The 23,301-nt window shown below is 45.0% G+C and overlaps 1 protein-coding gene across 2 annotated transcripts in view; it reads left to right on the top strand.

Moving 5' to 3' along the window:
• The window catches only part of PLXNA1 (plexin A1), a 551,734-nt gene that overhangs the window by 327,523 nt on the left and 200,910 nt on the right, over positions 1-23,301 (top strand). For both annotated transcript variants that reach the window (XM_030205992.1, XM_030205991.1), the window contains exons 6-8: positions 7,354-7,477; positions 11,016-11,169; positions 17,833-17,932. In XM_030205992.1, coding sequence (XP_030061852.1) covers positions 7,354-7,477; positions 11,016-11,169; positions 17,833-17,932 — 378 coding nt within the window. The remainder of the gene's footprint in view (positions 1-7,353; positions 7,478-11,015; positions 11,170-17,832; positions 17,933-23,301) is intronic.

The raw sequence follows: 23,301 nt of genomic DNA, 5'->3' as shown, positions 1-23,301 counted from the left end.
TTTGACGGAACAGAAACTTGTATACCAATTGACTGTGGTCTTCTCAGGGTGACAGCAATTTGGATTATTATCCAGAACGGTGATTAAAGCACAGGATTTCCAAGGGGAGTATCAACTAATCTGCTTCAGCACAAAGGTCGTAACTAAGGATATTGCTTAAAAGATTGGATATTTCATCGGAACAAATATAAGTCAACAGCTAAGCTCCGGCTGAAGAGAAGATCATTTTTTTGTAAGGAAGAAACATGGCACAATAGGTGCCAGTTATTTTTTACGGGACTTTGAAGTCTAAGAAGGGTAGTGCAACATTGTTAGTTATAAAGGCTTGAAAAAAGTGATACTGTTTAACCTTGAAAATCTGAAAAGTGTTACAATGTAGAAAATCAGTAGAATGCAATAGTATGAATGCGAGAATGAATGTTTGGATTGGGTGGTGAGAACAATTAGTATATGATATTGATATTTATTTATTTATTTATTTATTGCATTTGTATCCCACATTTTCCCACCTTTTTGCGGGCTCAGTGTGGCTTACAATACGATATGAATGATGGAAATACAATTTGTTACAGCTTGGTTATGGATTACATTGTGAAGAGTTATGCTAGACAATCAAAGTATTGTTAAGGAATATAACACTGGAACAAAACCTTGAAACATTGGGAGAAGACAGCGGGAAGCTAAAAGGGCATTATGTATGATATACATATTTTTGTGAGTAAAATTATGAGTGAGGTGAGATTACGGGGGATGAGAGTTCAGAAGTGGATGTATTGATGCATTAGTGAACAGTGAGTGTGGACTTTATGTGTTTTGGTTCTTTCCGTAAATTTTTTCAAAAAGATGGGTCTTCAATAATTTGCGGAAGGAGGTTTGCTCGTAGATCGTTTTCAGGTTGCGCGGCAGTGCGTTCCAGAACTACGTGCCCACGTGAGAAAAGGTTGACGCGTGTAGTGTCTTGTATTTTACGCCCTTGCAATTAGGGAAGTGGAGGTTGAGGAAAGTTCGGGATGATCGTTTGGCGTTTCTGGGTGGTAAGTCTATTAACTCAGACATGTAGGCTGGAGCTTCGCCGTGAATGATTTTGTGGATTAATGTGCACACTTTAAAAGTAATGCGTTCCTTGAGTGGAAGCCAGTGTAGCTTCTCTCGTAAGGGTTTTGCACTTTCATATTTTGGTTTTCCGAAGATGAGTCTGGCTGCTGTATTCTGGGCTGTTTGGAGTTTCCTCAGTATTTGCTCTTTGCAACCTGCGTATAGTGAGTTGCAGTAATCCAGATGGCTTAGTACAAGGGATTGCACTAGGCAGCGAAAGACGGATCTTGGGAAGAATGGTCTTATTCTTTTCAGTTTCCACATGCAGTAGAACATCTTTTTGGTTGTATTGTTTGCATGAGTTTCGAGTGTTAAGTGGCGGTCGATAGTGACTCCTAGGATTTTTAGCGTTTCAGAGATTGGAAGGTTTAATTTTGGTGTGTTTATAGCGGTAAATTCATTCGTGTTGTATTGGGAGGTGAGTATCAGGCATTGAGTTTTTTCTGCATTTAATTTCAGACGAAATGCATCTGCCCATGTGTTCATGATGTGTAGACTTTGATTGATTTCGTTGTAGATTTCTTTGATGTCTTGTTTGAAAGGGATTATATTGTTACATCATCGGCGTATATATATGGGTTGAGGTTATGGTTTGATAGGAGTTTTGCCAAAGGGATCATCATTAGGTTGAAAATGGTTGGTGAGAGGGGTGATCCTTGTGGTACTCCACATTCAGGTGTCCATGCATTAGATGTGGTTGAATTTGATGTAACTTGATACGAACGCTGGGTTAGGAACCCCTTGAACCAGTTCAGGACATTTCCTCCAATGCCAAAATATTCAAGTATGTGTAATAGGATTTTGTGGTCAACCATATCGAAGGCACTTGACATGTCAAATTGTAGGAGGAGTATTTTGTTTCCAGTTGCTATTATTTGTTTAAATTTAGTCATAAGGGTGACTAATACCGTTTCTGTGCTATGATTTGATCGGAATCCTGATTGGGCATCATGCAGTATTGAGTGTTTGTTTAGATAGTTTGTGAGTTGTTTCGTTACCATTCCTTCAGTTATTTTAGTTATTAGTGGTATGGATGCTACTGGCCTGTAGTTGGTTATTTCGCTTGTGCTTTTCTTTGTATCTTTAGGAATTGGGGTGAGTAAGATTTTTCCTTTTTCTTTTGGGAAAAGTCCGTTTTGTAGCATGAAGTTTACGTGGTTCGTTAGGTCTATTATGAATTGTTGAGGAGCAGATTTCATGAGGTTATTTGGGCAAATGTCTAGTTTGCAGTGGGATTTGGCAAATCTTTTAAGTGTTTCAGAGATGAGGTCTTCTGATAGTAGTTCGAATTCGGTCCAGGTTCTGTCTGCTGGGTAAATAAACACATAGAGAAATATATGAGAATTTTATGGTGGTTGCTAAAGGGCAATAATGAATAAGCATGAGATAAGTTTGCACGCCCTACCTCCATTTTATGCAGATTTATCTTATGCATATTTATTGTGGGTATCCTGAAAACCTGACTGGCTAGGTGAGTCTCAAGGACAGGGTTGAGAAATCCTAGTGTAGAACTATAACAGATCTGCATATGAAAGGATCCAGGCTCCCAAAAAGACATCAGAAAAACCTGTGTAAATACAAGAGTAAGTGCAGAAACTTGTAAAATATATGCAAATAAATTTTTGTACTATTGTGTGACTGTTTTGCAGGATACTACTACAATATACAGTACTAGCTTTTTTCACATTGTTATACCTAATTAGGGGGACGGAGACGTTTATCTTTGGCACAGTTGAAGGGTCAGTTCTCCCTGGGTGGGGGAGAAGAGGGGTGGACCATGGCACCCAGAGCCTACTTTTGGTTTAGAGTTCTCCCATTTGTGCACACCCCCAGGCCATCCTCCCCCCCCCCCGACTTACCTTTAAAGGCAACTTCCCCCTCAATACCAACAGCGTTTCATCTAACGCTACCTGCATCAGCCCCACCTCTTCCCTCTGCTGCGCTCCTGTGGAAACAGGAAGTTATGTCAAAGGAGGGGTTGGCATAGCAGAAGGAAGATGCCAGGGCCGATGCGGGTAGTGTTAGGTGAAACATTATCTGTATTTGGGAGGGGAAAACAGCCTTTAAAGGTAGACGGGGGAAGATGGCCTGAGACAGAAAGAGGAAGGGGGTGGCCGGCTCTTCTTTTTTTCCTGCACAACCAAAGCCGCCAGGCAAGCTCTGGGTCAGCTTAACCTTATAAGGCCAATGACATCACAGGCTCAGGCATTTGGGGCCCTTCATCTCCTGGTACCCTGGGCTAGAGCCTCACCTGGTCCATAGGTTAAGCCAGTCCTGGATAAATTACATGTGCTTGGTTTAGCTAGGGGTCAGTCGGTCCAGAGGGTGGCTACGAAATTAGTAAGCGGTCTTGAATGCAAACATTATAGGGACAAGCTTATGAACCTCAACATGTATACGCTGGAAGAGAGGAGGGAGAGAGGAGACATGATAGAAACGTTTAAATATCTCAAGGGCATTTATATACAGGAAGAGAGCCTTTTTCAAATGAAGGAGAGCTCTGGAATGAGGGGGCATATGACAAAGTTAAGAGGGAATAGGCTTAGGAGTAGCCTAAGGAAGTATTATTTCACAGAAAGGGTGGTGGAGGCGTGGAATGGCCTCCCGGTGGAGGTGGTGGAGTCGAGGACTGTTCCAGAATTTAAAAAGGCATGGGATAAGCATGTGGGATCGCTTAGGAACAGGAAGAATTAGGGTTTACAGAGGATGGGCAGACTGGATGGGTCATATGGCCTTTATCTGCTGTCATGTTTCTAGGTTGGCTTGCATGATTTTTGGTTTTCCTGAAAACCAGACAGCTAGGGTGGAAGGTGGAGTTTTGGGTCTCCCCCCCCCCCCCCCCCACACCCAAGATTCTAAATGGTCTATACCTTGTGGTATCATTGAGTGCAGCACCTGATTTCTCTTTCTATCCTGAGCATCCTGAGAGCAAAAGGCAGGGTGCATAGTTTGTTATTAGTTGGATAGGAATAATGGGCATTGAGCTTTAACATAACAAATAATAAAAGAATCAACATGAGATCAGAGCTCAAGTGTTTGGACGAATACGAATAATGTATTCGGAGCACTTTTCGGGGCAGAATTGAATCAAATATTTGATACAGCCCTAGTGCAAATCCAGACTATACCTGGAGAGGCTTTAGCAAGAATTTTGAAGAGCAGTGTTGATATGTTTTGTTTTTATTTTTTCTGGTTAACCATGTGGATCATTTTAATTAAAGCACACACTCCTCCTCCCTATCCTTCAAGAAATCCCTATGGGAACCTGTGGTGTGCAGGAGACTTCGCGGGAACGGTAATGCTGTGGCAGGCTGGCGTTCGCTGTCTGGTAGGAGAAAGAAACAGCAGCGATCACCTTTACGTGCTTGAAAACAAAATGGCCTTTTCTTCCCCGTTTAATTAAATCACTCCTCCAAGCAAAGTAGCCTTTTACAGACTAAATAGGCAATGAAAGCTAAAGCTTTATTTCAGCAAGTTAAAAACCAAACTTAACAAAATAAAATCTGCATGCCTGAGATGCACAGAGGGAAAGTTGTGCAGGGAATACAACAGAATACAGATGTAACCTTTGATCCGGAAGGAGTGAGAGGAGAGCTAGTCATTATTAGTGTTTCTCTGGCACCTTGTGTCCCACCAGGATTCAAATATTCTTCCAGTTTGGCTAAGAGTGACTGACTTGGTATCGGGAACGGCTATATTTTTCATTTGTATTTTTGGACCTGCAGTTCCCACCTCCTGCTTTTGAGAATCCAGCACTGTGACCCCCCCCCCCCCCCCAATTCAGAACCACTTAGGGATTTCACCCATTTCACAGAACACCTCCAGCCCCACCCCTGATTTTTGGACAAGTGGCCAACCTAGATCTGTGGTAAATTGCTTCCTTTTCCCTACTTCAACCGGATAGGAATGAAGACTCAGTTGTGACCCCAACCTGGGACCTTCTTTTATATACTTAAATCACCACTGACAGCCTTCTTCCCCCCCCCCCTACCATTCTAACTTAGCCTATCATTTACAGCGATACATGCAGCCAATGGAAATCACTGTTAAGCAATGACTGAAATTCCTCCTTCTCCTCCCCACTCCCTACAGGCTGTGAAGGGTGATATTTATTTCTTAAACAAAGATGCATGGATTTTGCCAAATTCACTGCACGTTTACAGCTTTTATTCAGACCCACCAGTTCGTTTCTTGTAATATGCAGAGTTGTGGCTGATCAGAGGCAGCCATTGTAACCTCCTAGGTTTGCTTGGCGTCTTCTGTGTTATTCACATCAAACCTCATGCGGGAATTTGGGGGATATAAGAGCAGTTATACGTCTTGACACATGTGCCTGCCTCCCTCCCTCTTTCTCTTCTTTCAGTCTTGCTTTTTACAAAATTCCTTTAACTGAATTTTTTCAAACATTACTTCTTTCTGAAAGTTTAACCCTTGTAGCACCAGTGCAAATCGTGTAACAAACAAATGGCAGATGAAACACACGACCGGCTACACTGATGCACCGGTCACTTCTAGTGTGGCTTGGTATGAAATTTCGAGGTGACCTTGTGCTTCAGCTTTGCATGAAATACGTGAGCTGCTGCAGGTCTCTGTGTGCTAGCCGAGCCTATTCTGGGACCTTCACTTGAGGGACTGGTATTAAATGTGGACCCCGATACTCAGCAGGTGGCGATCAGCGTTTTGCTGACTGCTGCCGACCTTAAACCGGAAATTCAGTGCCAGGCCATGTCCGAGCACCAGCACTGAATTTCCAGGTTTGCGGTGCTGGCTAACGCGTAGACGATTACGTGCGATATTCACCACTTAACTGGCTATGGGTTGCCACTTAAACAGAGGACTGAGTTTTACGTAGACCTGTTTTATGCTGAATATCATCACTTAACCAGCCAAGGGCTGACTCCGCCCCTGGAACCCTCCAAATAGTTGGTTTACAGTTTGACTCCGCCCCTGGAACCCTCCAAATAGTTGGTTTACAGTTTGGCACTAACCGGTTAACATAGTAACGTAGTAGATGATGGCAGATAAAGACCTGTACGGTCCTTCCAGTCTGCCCAACAAGGTAAACTCGTTGCATATGCTATGATGTGATACTTCATATGTACACCTGGTCTTGATTTATCATTTAAGTTTTCAGGGTATCAGTGGCGTAGCCAAGGGTGGGACGGGGTGGGCCCAGGCCCATCCAGTAGCAGCACACCTATGATGTGTCTGGCAGGGATCCCCAAGCCCCACCAGACAAAAATTCCCAACAACTGTCCCTCCTGTATACCTTGTAAATAGCAGATCTTCGCCTGCAGTGAGCAGCGACTGATACATACTGCTTGCACCGGCCCCACAGCCTTTCCTCTGATGTATTCCTGCCTATGCGGAAACAGGAAGTTGCATTAGAGGGAAGGCTGTGGGGCCAACATGAGCAGTGTGTATTAGTTGCTGTTCACTGCCAGTGAAAATCTGCTATTTAAAAGGTATGCGGGGGGGGGGGGGGGGCGGTGTATGAGAGACCATATGGCATGTAGGCGAGGGAGGGAGAGACCAAATCACTTGTGGGACAAGGTGGAGTTCTGCCCACCCATCTTGGGCCCAGGCCCACCCAAAATTTGGTGTCTGGCTATGCCCCTGCAGGGTATAAACCGTAGAAGTCTGCTCAGCACGGTCTTAGTTCTAAAATTTCTGAAGTTAATGTCGAAGCCCCTGAACAGCTCCACTCCAACCCATCCAAATCGATTCAGTCAGGATCAGGGCACAGACCTGAGAAGTCTGCCCAGCACTGGCTTTGCTTCTCATTGACCAGTGTTGCCACTTAATCTCCGCTAAGCTTCCGTGAATCCATTCCTTTTAAACAGGATTCCTTTGTGTTTATCCTGTGCATTTTTTAATTCAGTTACCATTTTCATCTGAATGTTAGTGTTATGCCCCGAACAGGTGATTTAACCAGGCAGGAGCCATTGCTTTGAATATTGAGCCCTGTGTAAACTGAGCCCTTGGTTAATGGTGAGAATATGCGTTGAGTGGCAACTTGACCAGGTGGAGCCCTGATACATCTTGCTTGCTGGCTTTCAGGATTGTCCCTTGTAAAGTACAGGATGCAGAGTGAGCAAGTGATGCCGTAGTCTGTGTCACGGTCCTTCTGTATCTGGGGAAATAGTTGCTGTTAATCAGTGTAAGCAAAGGAGAGCCTTTGATTACATTTTGAAAACGTGTGTGAGGAAGGAGGGTTTATTATTAGCGCTGTTGTGACAGTTCCTGTTGTAATTTCAGCTGTTCCAGAAAGGACAGGTGTGATCGAGCTGATGAACCCCAGAGGTTCGCCTCCGACCTGCAGCAGTGTGTCCACCTGACTGTCAAGCCAAAAAATATCTCTGTCACCATGTCAGAAGTTCCGGTAGGTACAGCAAACTCAAGATAAAGCCTGAGTCTCACTTGGCCGTTTCCAGTTTTACAAAATGGCATTTGTTTTTGTAATTTCATCAGCAAAGATCTTAAGTTGCGGTATTTTAACTGTACAGGTTATAGGAATCAGAAATGTGTTTGTGCTTTTGTTGCACGTTTGTGCTGTTAAAAGCACCAAGTGCAATTCTGTAACTGGGTGCCTAAGGTTAGATTCCAAATGTGCATTGTATTTTATAGAGCAGGCTCATCCAACCTACAGCCCATTGGGCCAGAATCCGGCCTGCCAAGTGCCTCCTCTTGGCCCACAGAAGCTCAGCAATTTTAGGGAGTGGGGGCGGGGTGGGGGGGACATTGTTGTCGCGTGATCCCTGCTTCCCTGTCGTGACGCGTCCGTCCGCGAGTTAGAACTTTGAGTTGGTCTCGCAGTTTCAAGTCTCACGAGACTTGAAATTGCGAGAGCAACCTGAACTTCTGGTGCTCTGCGGCTCAAGCTTGTGGACAGAGGAGTCGCAGCAGGGATGCTGGGATCCTGTGACAAAATCTGCAGCTGAAGACAGATGAGGGGAAAGACTCTGGGCGAAGGCTGGGGAAGGTGTACGTGAGAGAAAGAGAGAGAGAGAGATTGGATGAAAGCTGGGGGTACATAGAGAGAGTGTCTGGGAGGGTGCATGGGAGAGAGAGAGAGAGAGCGTGAGTGAGTGAGTGAGAGATTGTGTATGTCCGTCTGCACGTTAGAGAATCCTGTTGTAGAATATTAGCACCTACATGCTTCTGAGGCACCAGTGATTGGCAGTTCCTTAGCGTGTACCTGTGAGATCGGTGTACATGTGACAGGAGCATAGGTGGGCCATGGTCGTGTTGCATGGCACGCTTAAATCTGATAACCTGCACCTGCTATTGACATGTCATAAGTGGCTGCACCTAGATTTTGGCATTCCATCAAAGCTTTGTCCTGAAGCCACTGCAGATTTGGCACTAAGTACATCCACGTATGGTATCTACATCATAGTTCAGAAACAGCGTGAAACATGCAGTTCGCTAACAAAATGGCTAACCCAGACTTGGGGGGGGGGGTTTTATAAAAAAATCTCAAAATTTCAAGAAATGAGGCCTCAAAGAGCAATGGTCTGACCAAAGGGATTCCCAGATATTATCATTGGCCCCACTAATCCCCCTGTTTACTAAGCCGAGCGGCAATACCGATGCAGCCCGTTCAAAGTGAATGAGCTGTGTCAACATTAGCGCACCACCAGCCGCTAGCGTGGCTTAGTAAGCAGGGGGGTAAATTATCTATTGCCAGAAAAAAGAGAGCAAAAAAAGAACATTAAAAAAAAAGCCTCCAAAAATGGAGAAAAAAGTTGGTAACCAAAAAAAACGGGGAAAAATAGCCGAAACCCACGTGGAGGGGCATAATCGAAGGGGACGCCCAAGTTTTTCTTGACCAGTGTCCTCGCAGGATGTCACCGTGAAGGGGCAGGGAAACCCGTACTATCAAAACAAGATGGGCGTCCATCTTTCGTTTCGATAATACGGTCGGGGACACCCTAATCTGGAAATTTAGGTCAACCTTAGAGATGGTCGTCCTTAGACTTGGTTGTATCTGATTTTTGGCAATAATGGAAACTGAGGATGCCCATCTCAGAAACGACCAAATCCAAGCCCCTTGGCCGTGGGAGTGGCCAGCATTCGTAGTGCACTGGTCCCCCCTCACATGCCAGGACACCTATCGAGCACCCTAGGGGGCACTGCAGTGGACTTCACAAATTACTCCCAGGTGCATAGCTCCCTTAACGTGTAAGCTGAGCCCCCCCACCCCCCAAAACCCACTACCCACCACTGTAGACCACTACCATAGCCCTTATGGGTGAAGGGGGCACCTACATGTGGGTACAGTGGGTTCGTGGTGGGTACGCCTGCCTGAAGTGCACTGCACCCACTAAAACTGCTCCAGGGACCTGAGTATGACATTTGAGGCTGGCAAAAAATATTTTTTAAAGAATTTTTTTGAGGATGGGAGGGGGTTAGTGACCACTGGGGGAGTAAGTGGTGGTCATCTGGTCAGTTCAGGCACCTTTTTGTGACTTGGTTGTAACAAAAAAAGGACCAAGTAAAGTCATCCAAGTGCTCAACAGGGATGCCCTTCTTTTTTCGATTATGGGTCGAGGACGCCCATGTGTTAGGCATGCCCAAGTCCCGCCTTCGCTACGCCTCCAACACACCCCTGTGAACTTGGTTGTCCCTGCGACGGAAAGCAGTTGAGGATGCCCAAAATCGGCTTTCTATTATGCTGATTTGGGTGACCCTGTGAGAAGGACGCCCATCTTCCGATTTGTGTCGAAAGATGGGCATCCTTCTCTTTCGAAAATAAGCCTGGTAGTCTGTTTTAGACATCAAAAACCAAAAATATCCACATCAAATCTCCAAAGTTCCAACAAACACCACTGGTAGTTCATGACTTATATTAAAATAATGTTCCACAAATATACTTGACTGAAGAGGTATCTTTTCCCAATATCAGATTATCAAATTGCAACTGCTCCAGTGCATAAAGGAACTTTCTTCAAATGTTGCAGTGCATGAAGAAATTCTAACTGTCCAAACCAGTGGAGTTCCTAGGGGTGCTGACACCCGGGGCGGATCACCGATGCGCCCAGCCCCCCGGGTGCAGCGCCCCCCCCCCCGGAACAGCGCCCCCCACGGCGAAATAACCCCTCCCCCCGGGTGCACACCACTGGCGGGGGGGGGGGGGGGTGCCACGCACCTGTCGGCTCTTCGTTTCCATGCTCCCTCTGCCCTGGAACAGGAAGTAACCTGTTCTGAGGCAGAGGGAGCATGAAAACGAAGAGCTGACAGGCGCGTGGCACCCCCCCCCCCCCAGCGGCATGCACACGGGGCGGACCGCCTCCACCGCCCCCCCTTGGTACGCCACTGGTCCAAACCCCCTAAAAATCTACATCTTAGTGTCAAGTTATACAGTTGCCCTAAAAGTGTTATTTTCTGATAAAATATTGCAGCTTAGTACTTAGTACATAAGAGAAGCAGAGGTCGATGTGGGTGGGAGTCCAGACCATCTCAATCTTGTCTTTATCCTTCTAAGTCAACGCAGAGCCACAAAAACAAATCTCCCCCAAAGGTGGATTCAGGGAAATTGGCCTATCTGCAACCAAGGAACCAGAGCGACTAGTTTTCCAGAGGTGGAAGGGTTTAAAAATTCTGAATCTTGTATTTTCCAGCTACTGAGAGAACACCACCAACTAACTAGTAAATTTGACCTGAGTCTGTGTGTGAAATGAAGCAAGAACTGAATTTAGGCAGCTCGGCTCATTGCACTGCTGATTAGACTCCAGAGGCGAATGAAGGGGGTTAGTGACCTCGCTGGCCGGATTATTTTTTCTCATAGAAATACTAAGAAGCAGGATTCTGCTGTTTGCTTGGTGTTGGCCCTTCTGTTTCCTCAGGGGGTTTGGTGTATTTGGTTTCATGCCTTCTGGCACTGTTTTCATACTCTTCCTCCTGGCTCCTCGTTTCAGCTGGTTTTGCAAGCTTGGAATATCCCTGACCTTGCAGCTGGGGTGAACTGCTCCTTTGAGGACTTCACGGAGTCAGAAGGTCGAATTGGAGATGGAAGGATCTACTGCAGCTCTCCATCTGCTAAAGAGGTCATCCCCATCACCAGGGGCCAGGGTAAGTTTTTAGGGAATGCTGTCTCACAGGTGTTTGCCATTTGGGCTGAGCTGCATCTGATTATTATGAAAAGATTGATTCTGACTCTGAGGCTTAACTGTGAGCCTGAGAAACTTGTGTAGAAGCTCAGACATTTCACTCTGTTTGTACTGCCCAAGTAATGGCATATTTCATACTGTGATTGGATCAGTTGCATCATTTACTTTAAATTTCAGTCATGCAAAGCCTTTATATCCAGCTAATATACAGCTAAGGTTTGAATGGAGTCCACACTGTTAAATTTTTTTGCAAAGTCATACAGTTGTCACATTGCACACCGACCCCAATGAAGGGTGGCTTCTTCTTCATAGCTGGCCACAAATGTAGAAAACTCTGAGCTATAACTATTTGTATCCTCTTCATGTCTCTGTAAATTTTAATGCATAAAAACTAGTGACTGTTGCAGCCCTAATCACTGAAGCTACAAGAATTAATGGGGGGATAACATGAATGGAGTAGCTGGACGTTTTGGTCTTTTATTTGCCATAAACTATTGGGGTTCTAGGTAAAGATGTTTGTGTTACATCAGTGATATAAGTTCAAATTCTGGACCCCTAAGAAAATTTTCGTAGAGGGCCCTTAGAGCAGTGGGGGTCGTCCCCTTCTAATCTGAGAGTGTGTATCGAGGTCCCCTTTGAAGGTCCAGGAGTGGTGGGATTGTGGCAGCTTGCCTTCCTCCCAAGACATTTCCTCATCGTGAACGCCCTGTGGCAGGTTATTTCCTCAGATGTAAAAACTCCAGCATGGGCCTCTCAGCCAGCGTGCACTGACAGGCCTTGGAGATGAGCCCTCACACGGGTTTCCTGTCTGTATAAGCAGCAAGTTGTACGACTGTCACGGGGCCTTACAGTATCAGTTCTGATAAACACCACTGCTGTGCTCCATGGCTCATTGGCCCTGGGTCTCTTCAGCTAAAAATTTGCCATCGATGCAGTTTGTGGATGGCTGGAACTCTTCTTTACTCACCCCCTTCCATAGTAACATAGTAGATGACGGCAGAAAAAGACCTGCACGGTCCATCCAGTCTGCCCAACAAGACAAACTCGTATGTGTATACCTTACCTTGATTTGTACCTGCCTTATTCAGGGCACAGACCGTACAAGTCTGCCCAGCAGTACTTCCCACCTCCCATCACTGGCTCTGGCACAGACCGTATAAGTCTGCCCTCCACTATCCTCGCCTCCCAACCACCAACCCCGCTTCCCCCCACCTGCTCCGCCACCCAATTTCGGCTAAGCTTCTGAGGATCCATTCCTTCTGCACAGGATTCTTTTATGCATATCCCATGCATGTTTGAATTCCATTACCGTTAGGGTGGTATATACACCACTGTATTAAATTATTAATTTGTTTGTATAATTGGCTGAATCTTTTGACCTGCTAATGGGAAGCCTCTGTGAAAACTTTTCGGCTGTTGATTTTCCAGCTCTGAGCATGTCATGCCCTGTGCATAGCCTGGGTGACACCCTTGAATTAAACTACTTTCTGGCTGCATGTAGAGAGATATGGTAGCCATGTTAGCCCACTTTTAAAGGTAATCAATAGAAATAAAACAAAATAAAACATGGAAAAGAAAATAAGATTATACCTTTTTTATTGGACATAACTTGATACATTTTTTTGATTAGCTTTCCAAGGTAGCCCTTCATCATCAGATCGGAAATAAGCAAATGTTGGTAGATGACTGTATATATAAGTGAAACATCAAAGCATTTCAGTGACAGTCTAACAGGATGAGGGTGGATAGGTGAGGGACAGGGAGATATGCATGGAGATAGGAGGGTGACAAAGCAGTAGAATTTTATGGTTTATAATGGACTAAAAAACCCAGATCTTTGTTAAGTCCTGTCTGGTGGGTGTCAAAATATTTAATCATTCTGACTTCAAAGGTTATAGGTTCCTGTATTGTTTTAAAGTTCCCTTTTAGGATTCTTACCATAAAATCACTGGTACAGTGTTCTGGTTTTGTAAAGTGCTGCCATACAGAGGTGACATCCTGGTTGGTACTAGCATTTTTCATATGGTGTCTATGTAAAATAAATCTCTTCTTTAGCATCTGACTTGTTTCTCCAGTGTAGCAGCCTTCATCGCATTTTTTTACACTGAATGATATATACCACATTGGAAGATGAGCACGTGAAATATTCCTTAATGTTGAATATTTTTCCTTTGTGAATGACCGTTTGTAGCTGGATATATTGCACGTAGGAACTGGAATCTTATGCATATTGGTGACTGCCAATATACAACTTTGGTAATGTTGTGATGCTTCCAATGAGGGAAGGAAAATTTGCACCCCAAATGCCAAAACCTTTGGAGGCAAAGATTTAGATGCTGTAGAGCAAAGTGACATTCACTGGAAAAATATTCCATCCCTAGCTTTTAGTTTTGGTAATCTGAAGCAAAAAGTGGGAGAAATTTTTAAAACGAATCAGAGAAAATTTGTCTTCACTTAACGTGTAATTAAACTCTTGAATTCGTTGCCAGAGAATGTGGTAAAGGCGGTTAGCTTAGCGGAGTTTAAAAAAGGTTTGGACAGCTTCCTAAAGGAAAAATCCATTGACCATTATTAAATGGACTTGGGGAAAATCCACTATTTCTGGGGTAAGCAGTATAAAATGTTTTGTACTTTTTTGGGATCTTGCCAGGTATTTGTGACCTGGATTGGCCACTGTTGGAAACAGGATGCTGGGCTTGATGGACCTTTGGTCTTTCCCAGTATGGCAATACTTATGTAAATGGAATTTTCTGAAGTTCTATGTGTTAAGGATAATTTGATTATTATCAGAAGGATGAAGGCTGTTCAGAATTATCAAAAAATATCCAGTGTTCTCTGACTCAATAATATTTCCAGGATGGAGGCATCTAAAATCTGCATGGTGGAACTGGTTACAGTCTGAGTGATGCATCTGGATCCCCTCTTATCTAAGGATCTGAATATCTCACTATCCTCTGCCTCTTACACAACAGCTGGGGATGAAATTTTCAGATCCTGTATTTAGTTAGACTTTGGCATTCGGTGCCATGTTCAGGGCAGAGCCTGACAAAACTCTTGCTTTTCATTTAAGTTGATGGAATATTATTACAGTGGTTATGTCTTGCTGGTCCCAGGACTTCTTGGTTTATTTGTTAGGATTTTGCTAAAGGCAGTTTACTTCCAAATTCAGTAGGTATTTCACTATCCTCAGAAGTCTCACAGACAAAGGCCCAGATGCACTAAACCTTAACGACCCTTTAACGAAGAAATTTTCAACCGTAGCATGCATTAAAGGCCATTTTCCGACGACGCTAACAGCTAACGAAAACGGAATGCAAACGAGTAACTACCATTGAAATGTGGACAATTCGGGATGCACTAACCATACCGACGATTGCACCGAATCATTTACCGTGATAAATTTAACGTGAGGTCAGAGCTGTCGTTAAGGCCTGAGCTGTTATCTCCCCGCTTCCCCCTGCAACATAAAAATCCAAGCTGGCATGTTTAAAAACAAAAGTGAGATAAACAACACAAACACGTGGCTCCCCGCTTCCCTCTACATAAAATAGAAAATGAAAACAAAATCAAAAAAGGATCGGGAAGGGGCAAAGGCGCTCGTCAGGAGCATCCTGTATGGACGGCCTTGTCTCCCCCCCCCCCCCCCGAGGTCACCACTGCTCCCCGCTTCTCCCTGTATTAAATAAAAATCAAAACAAAAATCAAAAGTTTAGCGGCCCCGGCCCCCCTCCCTTCCTCTCTCTTCCTCTCTCTTTCTTTCTCCTTCTCCCACAGCTCCGCCTCCCGCCATCCTCTGCCCCCGTGCCCCGCCCCCCCTGAGGTCGTCGCCACCGCTCTCCCCCTCCACCGGACCCCCCCTCCACCTTACCGGGCCCGCGCAGCGCCTCTCACCTCTGTGTGAAGGCGCTGCACGGGCAAGAAGAACATCTGATCACCGCGAGTCTTCTCCAGGACGTCTCTCCTTCTTCCCTGAGCTGGGCCCGCCCCCGTCTGACGTAAGTAACCTACCGTAAGTAACCTACGTAGGTTACTTACGTCAGACGGAGGTGGGCCCAGTTCAGGGAAGGAGAGACGTCCTGAAGACTCACAGAGGGAAGCGGGGAGCCACGTGTTTGTGTTTTGGTTTTTTTTTTTACATTTGTGGCATGCGCAGAGCAGCCAGCATAACGCTTGGCTGCTCTGCGCATGCTTTAGGGGCCGATTACCGACGGAGATTACACCAGTTTAACGAATCTGTAATGCATTGTACTTTACAATACCGCACCGAACATGTGCGACTTGTTTTTTTGGTGCATTCTTTGTTTTTTCAAATTCGGTAAGCACTTTTATGTTTTAGAGTTTTTTACCTATGGTTGATGCATCATGGCCTAAGAGCTAAATTTACTAATGTGACTGTTGGTAAATAGGCCCTGCTGTAAACAATGGGGCTCACCTTAAATCTAGCCTGAGGCATCAGAGGGTGAAGTGACTCACCCAACATCTCAGGAAGCACTGGTGGAATTTGAATACTGACTTCCCAGGATCTCAGCCTTTTACTGTATTCACTAGGCCAAGTGCAGAGAAGGACTTGTCTATTCAAACTTTGCACTTCTGACAGTGATGGTGACAGTCTCTGACTGAAGTCAGTGATCCTGGCCTGAAAGGTCTTCCAAAGGAATTATTTCCTTAAAAAAAAAATTAAGTTTAACAATAAAAAAAGGTGAACTAATACCCCTGGAATCACTGGTCTTTCTCTCTGCTGCTCTTTATTGGACTTCTTCTACTCATACAGCGTTCTCTAGAGCTAGAAGCTGATGGGCAAGAATGATCATGGCTCTTTCTACCTTTCATTGTTTTTCTAGGGATGTGAGAGACCAAGGAATAGCAGTGAGCAGTGTGAGCATGCATCTGGCTGTTAGGAAGTCCATGTTGTGGACTTCCTGGTGACCTCTACATTCCTGAAGCATGAGATCTCAGGAACTGAATGTTGGTTTAGTGCACATATGAGAGGCCTAGTTTCAGGGCTTGGGCAGGGGGTGAGGAATCTTCCTGGGGTATGGAAGAGGGTTTTCAAAGCCTGGATCCTGTTTAAAAGTGAAGCTGCAAGAGCTGTGCTGCTCTTCCCTTCTCTCCTGTATTCACAGGAGTTTGGTACCTCTATTATCACTGGTTCCAGTCATATCCAGGGCATTTTCAAAGCGACCTACTGGATAAAAAGTGTCTGAAAATACCCTTCCCCCAAAGTGGATAACAGTGGACTTAAAGCTGTCTATAGACAGCATTCCTGGAGATGTGTTTAGGTTGGGGGAAGAGCACAACAGCTGGCCACATCTGTGTGCTGTTATTCATGAAGAGAAGTACATCCACAAAATAGTTGTGCAGATATTGAAGTTCCTGTTGCAATTTTCAAAGCAAAAATGTGTCCTTATTTTCTTTTTAAAAAGTGGTGCAAAGTTGGGGGAGTACCTACAGACTTTCTTCCAAAATAGGTGGGGCAGTGCACTAATGCTGTGTTTCCCATCCATATCCTGGAAGTAACAAAACTGGCAAGTTTTGCAGGATGTCACCAAAACCACAAAGTAGCGGTAGACCAAAGAAATCCATCTCTACTTTGTTGTTTTGGTGATTACCTTCTAGGTAGGGTTTCTATCAACCATCTGTGCTCCTAGGCTTTGTAGGATGTCCATGATGACTGCGGAGGAGACAGATTTGCACACAAAGAAGTAAATCTATCTCATGCATATTCATTGTGGATATCCTGGAAGGCAGACTGGTTAGTGCAGTGTTCTTCAGTGGAAGGTTCAGGAGCTGATGAAGGCGCTCATCAATCCTAAGTATGGCTTCCTGACTCTCTCTGTTAATACAAGCTGTTCTTCCACCTTCTCTGGAGATTTGCTGCCAGTGTGGCTTCTGGAACATCCATTTAGGTTTTTTTTTTTACACCTGTACTGCTCATCTCCCAGTGAGTTTGAGCTGCATGACGCCCAAATTCCTGCACTGAGACGATGAGAAAAGTGTGGGAGTTGCGAAACCATGCTCATACTCACCGATAGCCACATGGTGCAGGACTAAATCAAAGAGATGATCTGGAAACAGTGCCAGCAGCATGTCTTCAGAAAAGGTGGGGAGAGGGAAGGGATTAACTAATGGGGGTGGGGCGAAGAGATGACTTGGAGAGATGGGGGGTGGAGGTTCATGGTTAAAGTTTGGTCCTGTTGGTTGACCTGACATCTCCAAATCTCTTATAACTTATAAACCAGCTCAGCCAATCAGAATTTAGCTGTGATGAGCCTCCCAGGTTCCCTCTTTTCTATTTTTCATCTCCTATGAATTTACCAAACATTAATCATTTCATGGGGGAGAGAGAGCTGCCAAATGTCCCCATTTTTATGTCCTGTTCCTCCTGCACTTCACATACACATGTAGCCAAGAAACCAGGTTGCAGCTTTCTTCATGAGTTCTGCCATGATCATAGCCTCTACCTCAGCCTTTCTGTTCATGCTCCCCCTTCCCACCTTCTTGTATACATCAAATCAAAGTGCTGTGATGATTGGAGTGAGCTGAGAAGTCTTTAGTTCTTAATTTTTACCTAATTGACCTCCGAGTGTGGCTGCTTTACAGCCTGTGTTTCTGTTGTTAATTTCAGGGGATAAGCGAGTGGTGAAACTCTACCTGAAATCCAAAGAAACAGGGAAGAAGTTTGCAAGCGTGGACTTTGTTTTCTACAACTGCAGCGTCCATCAATCGTAAGTTCTACTTTTTTCACCTTCTGACTGGATCTATCTGTGATAGGCTGGTGGAGTGAATGAGTTTGCTGGTTTTGTCACTGCTGTGGACTACTGTAATGGAATACTGGGTTTGGGGCTGCAAGCAGGATTCCATTGTAAGTGAAGGACCCATCAAGTAAAAGGTTCCTATGTCTGTTGTGATTCTTTCATGAGACCACCAGTAGAAGTATCCCATGTCTCCTTCAACATCTGCAGACATGACCTCTGTGGTCTCCAGATACATGAACACTGCTGGATAATTCTGCTGGTCCCAAACAAGATGTCATGGTGGTCCTCAAAGAATTCCACTTTCTCCAGAACTTCTCTTTGGTAGGCTGGATGGCCTTCCTTTGATTAGAGGGAGAGTCCCTTATTTTAACGCTTGAAAGACACCTTTTCACTTTGTTCTGCAGAGAAACAAGACTTACCCCCTCCGCCCTCATGCGGTTTGATTTTATGGTGTTGCGACACTTTGATGTGCTTCTGCCATACAGTTCAGAAGTGTCCCGTGAAATAGCTTTGAAATGCTGCTAGGTTATTACACCATGGGAATTGTGGTACGTTCATGATGTCCCAGCAGGAACCTGAGAATGATGTCCGATTAGAGGTCTTGTGGCTTACTGGGCAGTACATTTAGCCGAGTATGTCTCCAGCTGCAATAACATCTGCCCTACCACTCTCCCAGTACTCTGCAGATAGGTCTGTTCTAATGCTGGAGGGTGGGTCGGGAAAGGATTGGGAGAAAGGGATCTTATGTCTGCTGATGAACGGCCCTTAACTCTGTCTTTTTGGGCTATCGTCACAGAGAGCATCATTAGCTAAGAAAACTGAACGTAGCTGGGGAAGCTTTTTGAGAAGAGATGTTTTCCACCACTATAAATGAACTGGCAGTTGCTAAACACAGTGTGTGTTACCATTATAGGATGAAGTTCTGTGCCAGTCGTTGCCCCTTCTGATTGTATATATGTGTGACGTGGGCTTTGTTCTTAACACGTCCATGCGCCTTTGCATTTTCACTGACAGGCAGAAGCAGCAGCCCTAAACCGGAGGACAGCTCAGAAGGGTTTGCTAAGCTAGGTAGAGAGGAACGTGTTGAAGGTGCTGCCTTTGTTTTGTGGACTCCAGAAAATTGATTAGGAAAATGAACCCCTGATCTTCTGGGAAAAGGGAGTGATCAAAGGAGCAGAATGTGGTTAGAAATGAGCTCACAGTACCAAGCAATTCAGACATCTGTTACGGTACTTAAGATGATTATTGTGAGCTTTGAGTAGCCTTCAAATAACCTCTGCTTTTCCCAGCCTTTGTAGAATTCAGTTGTGCTCCCGAGGAGGCCAAAACTCTGCATATTTATAATTTTAACCAGTACATGTGGTATGGTTACTTGCTGCCATGAGGGACCCCTCCTCCCACTCCCTCTTGCTAAATAATACCCATTTCAAAATAACCCTCAGTCCACTGCTGTTCTTTCCTTGCCTTGTAACCAGGGGCGTAGCCAGACTTTGGCGGTAGGGGGGTCCAGAGCCCGAGGTGAGGGGCACATTTTAGCCCCCTCTGGCGCCGCCGCCACCCACACCATTTTTGACCCCCCCTCAATTTTTTACCCCCCCCCTCCGCCACCAACCCTCCCCCGCCGCCACCGTTGGGTACCTTTGCTGGCGGGGGTCCCCAACCCCCGCTGGCCGAAGTCCTCTTCTCTGGCGCAGCTGCGTTGCTGATCTGCAAGGCTTCTGTTTCTGTGAGTATGTGCAGGACGTCAGACTCACAGAAACAGAAGCCTTGCAGATCAGCAATGCGGCCGCACCCCCGCCAGCAAAGGTACGCGATGGCGGCAGCAGGGGAGGGTTGGCGGCAGGAGGGGGGGTCGAAGTGGTTGGCGCCGGGGGGGCCAGGACCAAATCTATGGGGGGCCCACGCCCCCGTGGCCCCACGTAGCTATGCCCCTGCTTGTAACAGTATGCAGAGATCTCCCGCTAAAGGTCTGCAGCCTCGCACTGGTCAGCGAGGAGTTCATAAGTCCTGCCATGTTGTGACCTTCCCTCCCCCACCTTCTCAGAGGATTCAGTGGGTGCCGGTGTCAACTGGAGTAGTTGAAAACAAAACTCCACTTAAAAACTGACCCCCCCCCCCCCCAAGCCCCTGCAGCTCCCTCACTCCAAATTGCACCTGTTTCTTCTCAACTCTGTGGCAGACAGGCAGCGGCAGTGAACTTGGGTAGCAGTGTACGTACCTACCCACTCCTGCTCCTCTAAATGTCTTATTCCTTTCCTCCGAGATTCTCCGTTTTGAAATTTGTAGGTAATGAAGTTTTCCTTTTGTTGCTGTTTCTGCGCAGCTCTGTGCCTTTGGGACTGGCATATAGGAAAAATGCTTGCTGAAGGCTACTCTTTTCTGCTCTGCTCAGCAGGGCTCCTTTGTACACTTCTGTTTGACAGAATATAAATTGGTTATGCACAATTGTCTTGTTCCTGCTTTGCTGTTACCTACCCACCTCCGCTACCATCCTCTCTGCCCCCTGCCCTTCCGCTCGCTGGGATTACAGGGACCCTGTTTGCGCTTATAGCATTTCAGGGTCTTTCTATGGCATCCTACATTTAATAAGTGCCCTCCCCTTCGTTGACCTCTCTGTTGAAACTTCCACCCGCTCGTTGATGAGAAGGGAGCCATGTGCGCATGAGAACAGAGCGAGAGCGTAGGACGCAGATGTGTTGATACTGGATGCCTGCTGTCCTGTTCACATTCCCCTCCTAGGGAAGCAGATTTTCTCTCATAGGCTCCCTGTCCTGGTCCCTTGTCCCTTTGATCTGCTTGTTCATTTCTGTGCAATACCGTAATGGGACTCGGGTATGGATTGCTGCTTTCTGGAATCTCCTCCTGTCCGATAATTTTGAGCTTCAGGTTGCAGCACTCCCTGAAGTGAACAAAGATCATTCCGGAATTTAACAGTTCTTTTCCTCTTCGTTTTGGGGCTTCTGCTGCAACCCTGCCTGCCCCTAGATCCCTTGCAGGTTTTTGCCAGTGAGATACTGGTGAAGCTCTGACACCTGAGGAGATTCACTATGGATGGGCATGAAATTGAGTCATTGAGTACACAGACGCTTCACATCTACCCGTTCAAATCAACTCATTATTTTATAGACCTCTGAGGGGGAGATATGATAGAGGTCTGTAAAATAATGAGTGGAGTTGAACGGGTAGATGTGAAGCATCTGTTCACGCTTTCCAAAAATACTAGGACTAGGGGGCATGCGATGAAGCTACAATGTAGTAAATTTAAATGAATCAGAGAAAATGTTTCTTCACTCGACGTGTAATTAAACTCTGGAATTCGTTGCCAGAGAATGTGGTAAAGGCGGTTAGCTTAGCAGAGTTTAAAAAAAATGTTTGGACGGCTTCCTAAGGGAAAAGTCCATAGACCATTATTAAATGGACTTGGGGAAAATCCACTATTTCTGGGATAAGCAGTATAAAATGTTTTGTATTTTGTTGGGATCTTGCCAGGTATTTGTGACCTGGATTGGCCACTGTTGGAAACAGGATGCTGGGCTTGATGGACCTTTGGTCTTTCCCAGTATGGCAATACTTATGTAATGCTGTCCCACAGAAATTGACAGAGTAGCATAATTGATCAGTGTGTTAACAACCAGGGAAACCAGAGTTCAAATCCTGCTGCTGCCGCTCCTTTTGGCACTGACCCCCTCCTCCCTCAAGAGCACTGGCCCCCTTCTGACACCACCAAACAAGAATACCCCCTCTCCCCACCCCCCGATCAAGAGTGTACTACCCTGAGCCCCACCCAACAATAGCCTACCCCCTCCTGGACCCCTCCACTTGCCTCTCCATTTTCCACCCCTTAATACTGGGGCCTAATTCAGCTGGCGGCCGTCACCATTAAAAAAAATAACTGCCACCAGCCAAATATTGACCGGTTAGAATTTAGTGGCATGTGATTGTCATAGAACAGATATTTTACCGGCTACAGAAGTCCTGAGGAGCAATTTTACATTACACCCATACTTGAATATCAGCAACACGATCCTTTGCCAAAAAATAAACAGATCTAGCATTTTTTTATTTGTACATGTGAATGTTGACTACCCATTTAATTAAATTAATTTGTTTATTCGTAATTGAATTTCTCTTCTGCTATTACAGTATTAGCTTATGGCAAATTGCAGTAAAGACATCGTAAAAGCAAAAAAATAAAAAACTGGAAAACATTTGTGCAGATAGTTACAGAAAACATAAACAAAATATACATTTATAAAATCGAAGCAAATACACAACAGAAATAAACAAGTATCACAATGAATGAAATATATAGAGCAAACTAATTTAAGCAAAGTTGTTAGATAAACTTATATAGAATAGCACAACAGAAAATATGGACAGATCAGAAATTTATTTCTTGACTAGGGTTTTTCCATAATGAACTATTATTTAAGGTTTTGTACGTTGTATGTTTACCTTTCCTGACTCAATGAAATTCTTTTTTTTTCTGTCTGTTTTAAAATGTGTTGTTTTTGCATTGTTTTTAGTTTCTCAATCACCCTGACCTGTTTGTTCAGATAGGGCAGTATAGCAAATTTTAATAAACATAATCATATTTTTTAAAAAATCATTAGAACGAGACATTGGGATATTATTGGGCTGATTTTCAACCAGGATTTCAGTGACATTCAGCTGTTTGCCCCAAGTATACAATGCAGGTTGGATGGATTTTAGTTTGTGACACAGTATTCTACATGTGGTTGCTGGTGCCAATTAGCAGCTAATTTGTCAATTAAGTTATGTGTGTAACCGTAGGTATTCTGTGACCTGTATGCGCAGTTTTGCATTGTAAATGCAAAATTGGGACACAAGATTAGAAAATGAGGGGGATAGATGTACGAGTACCCAGTATTGATACCTACACATATAAAATCAGGGCTTTTTTTTGAGGGGGTACTTGGGGGTACTGAGTACTGGCAACCTTTTTCATTGCTGCTAAAATTAACCCATGGTCCCCAAGTTTTAATGATAGAGCTCAGGCTCTACACACCAATTCTGCCTTGTCATAGATTCTGTGACTGGTTGCAGGGGACCTGGCTATTGTGGGGTGTGTCCCTCAGTGATCACCCCACCCCCTGAAAGGTGGCTGACATTTGAGTACCGGCACCTTTTTTGTTAGAAAAAAACGCACTGTATAAAATATAACTAGAATGAGCCCCGTCCCCAGAATGCTCCTTTGACGCTCATTTCCCCGCTCATATAAATCTATTCTGAAGTACACATGTAACTTACATGTTCATGTCCACTGAAAATGAAACTATCCCAGCACTGAGACTTCCAGCACAGCACTGAGCATTGAC

The sequence above is a fragment of the Microcaecilia unicolor genome, chromosome 6 (assembly GCF_901765095.1).
Source record: "Microcaecilia unicolor chromosome 6, aMicUni1.1, whole genome shotgun sequence".
Taxonomy (NCBI): domain Eukaryota; kingdom Metazoa; phylum Chordata; class Amphibia; order Gymnophiona; family Siphonopidae; genus Microcaecilia; species Microcaecilia unicolor.
Note: the sequence above shows the minus strand (reverse complement) of the source record. Positions and strands in the feature narration are given on the sequence as shown.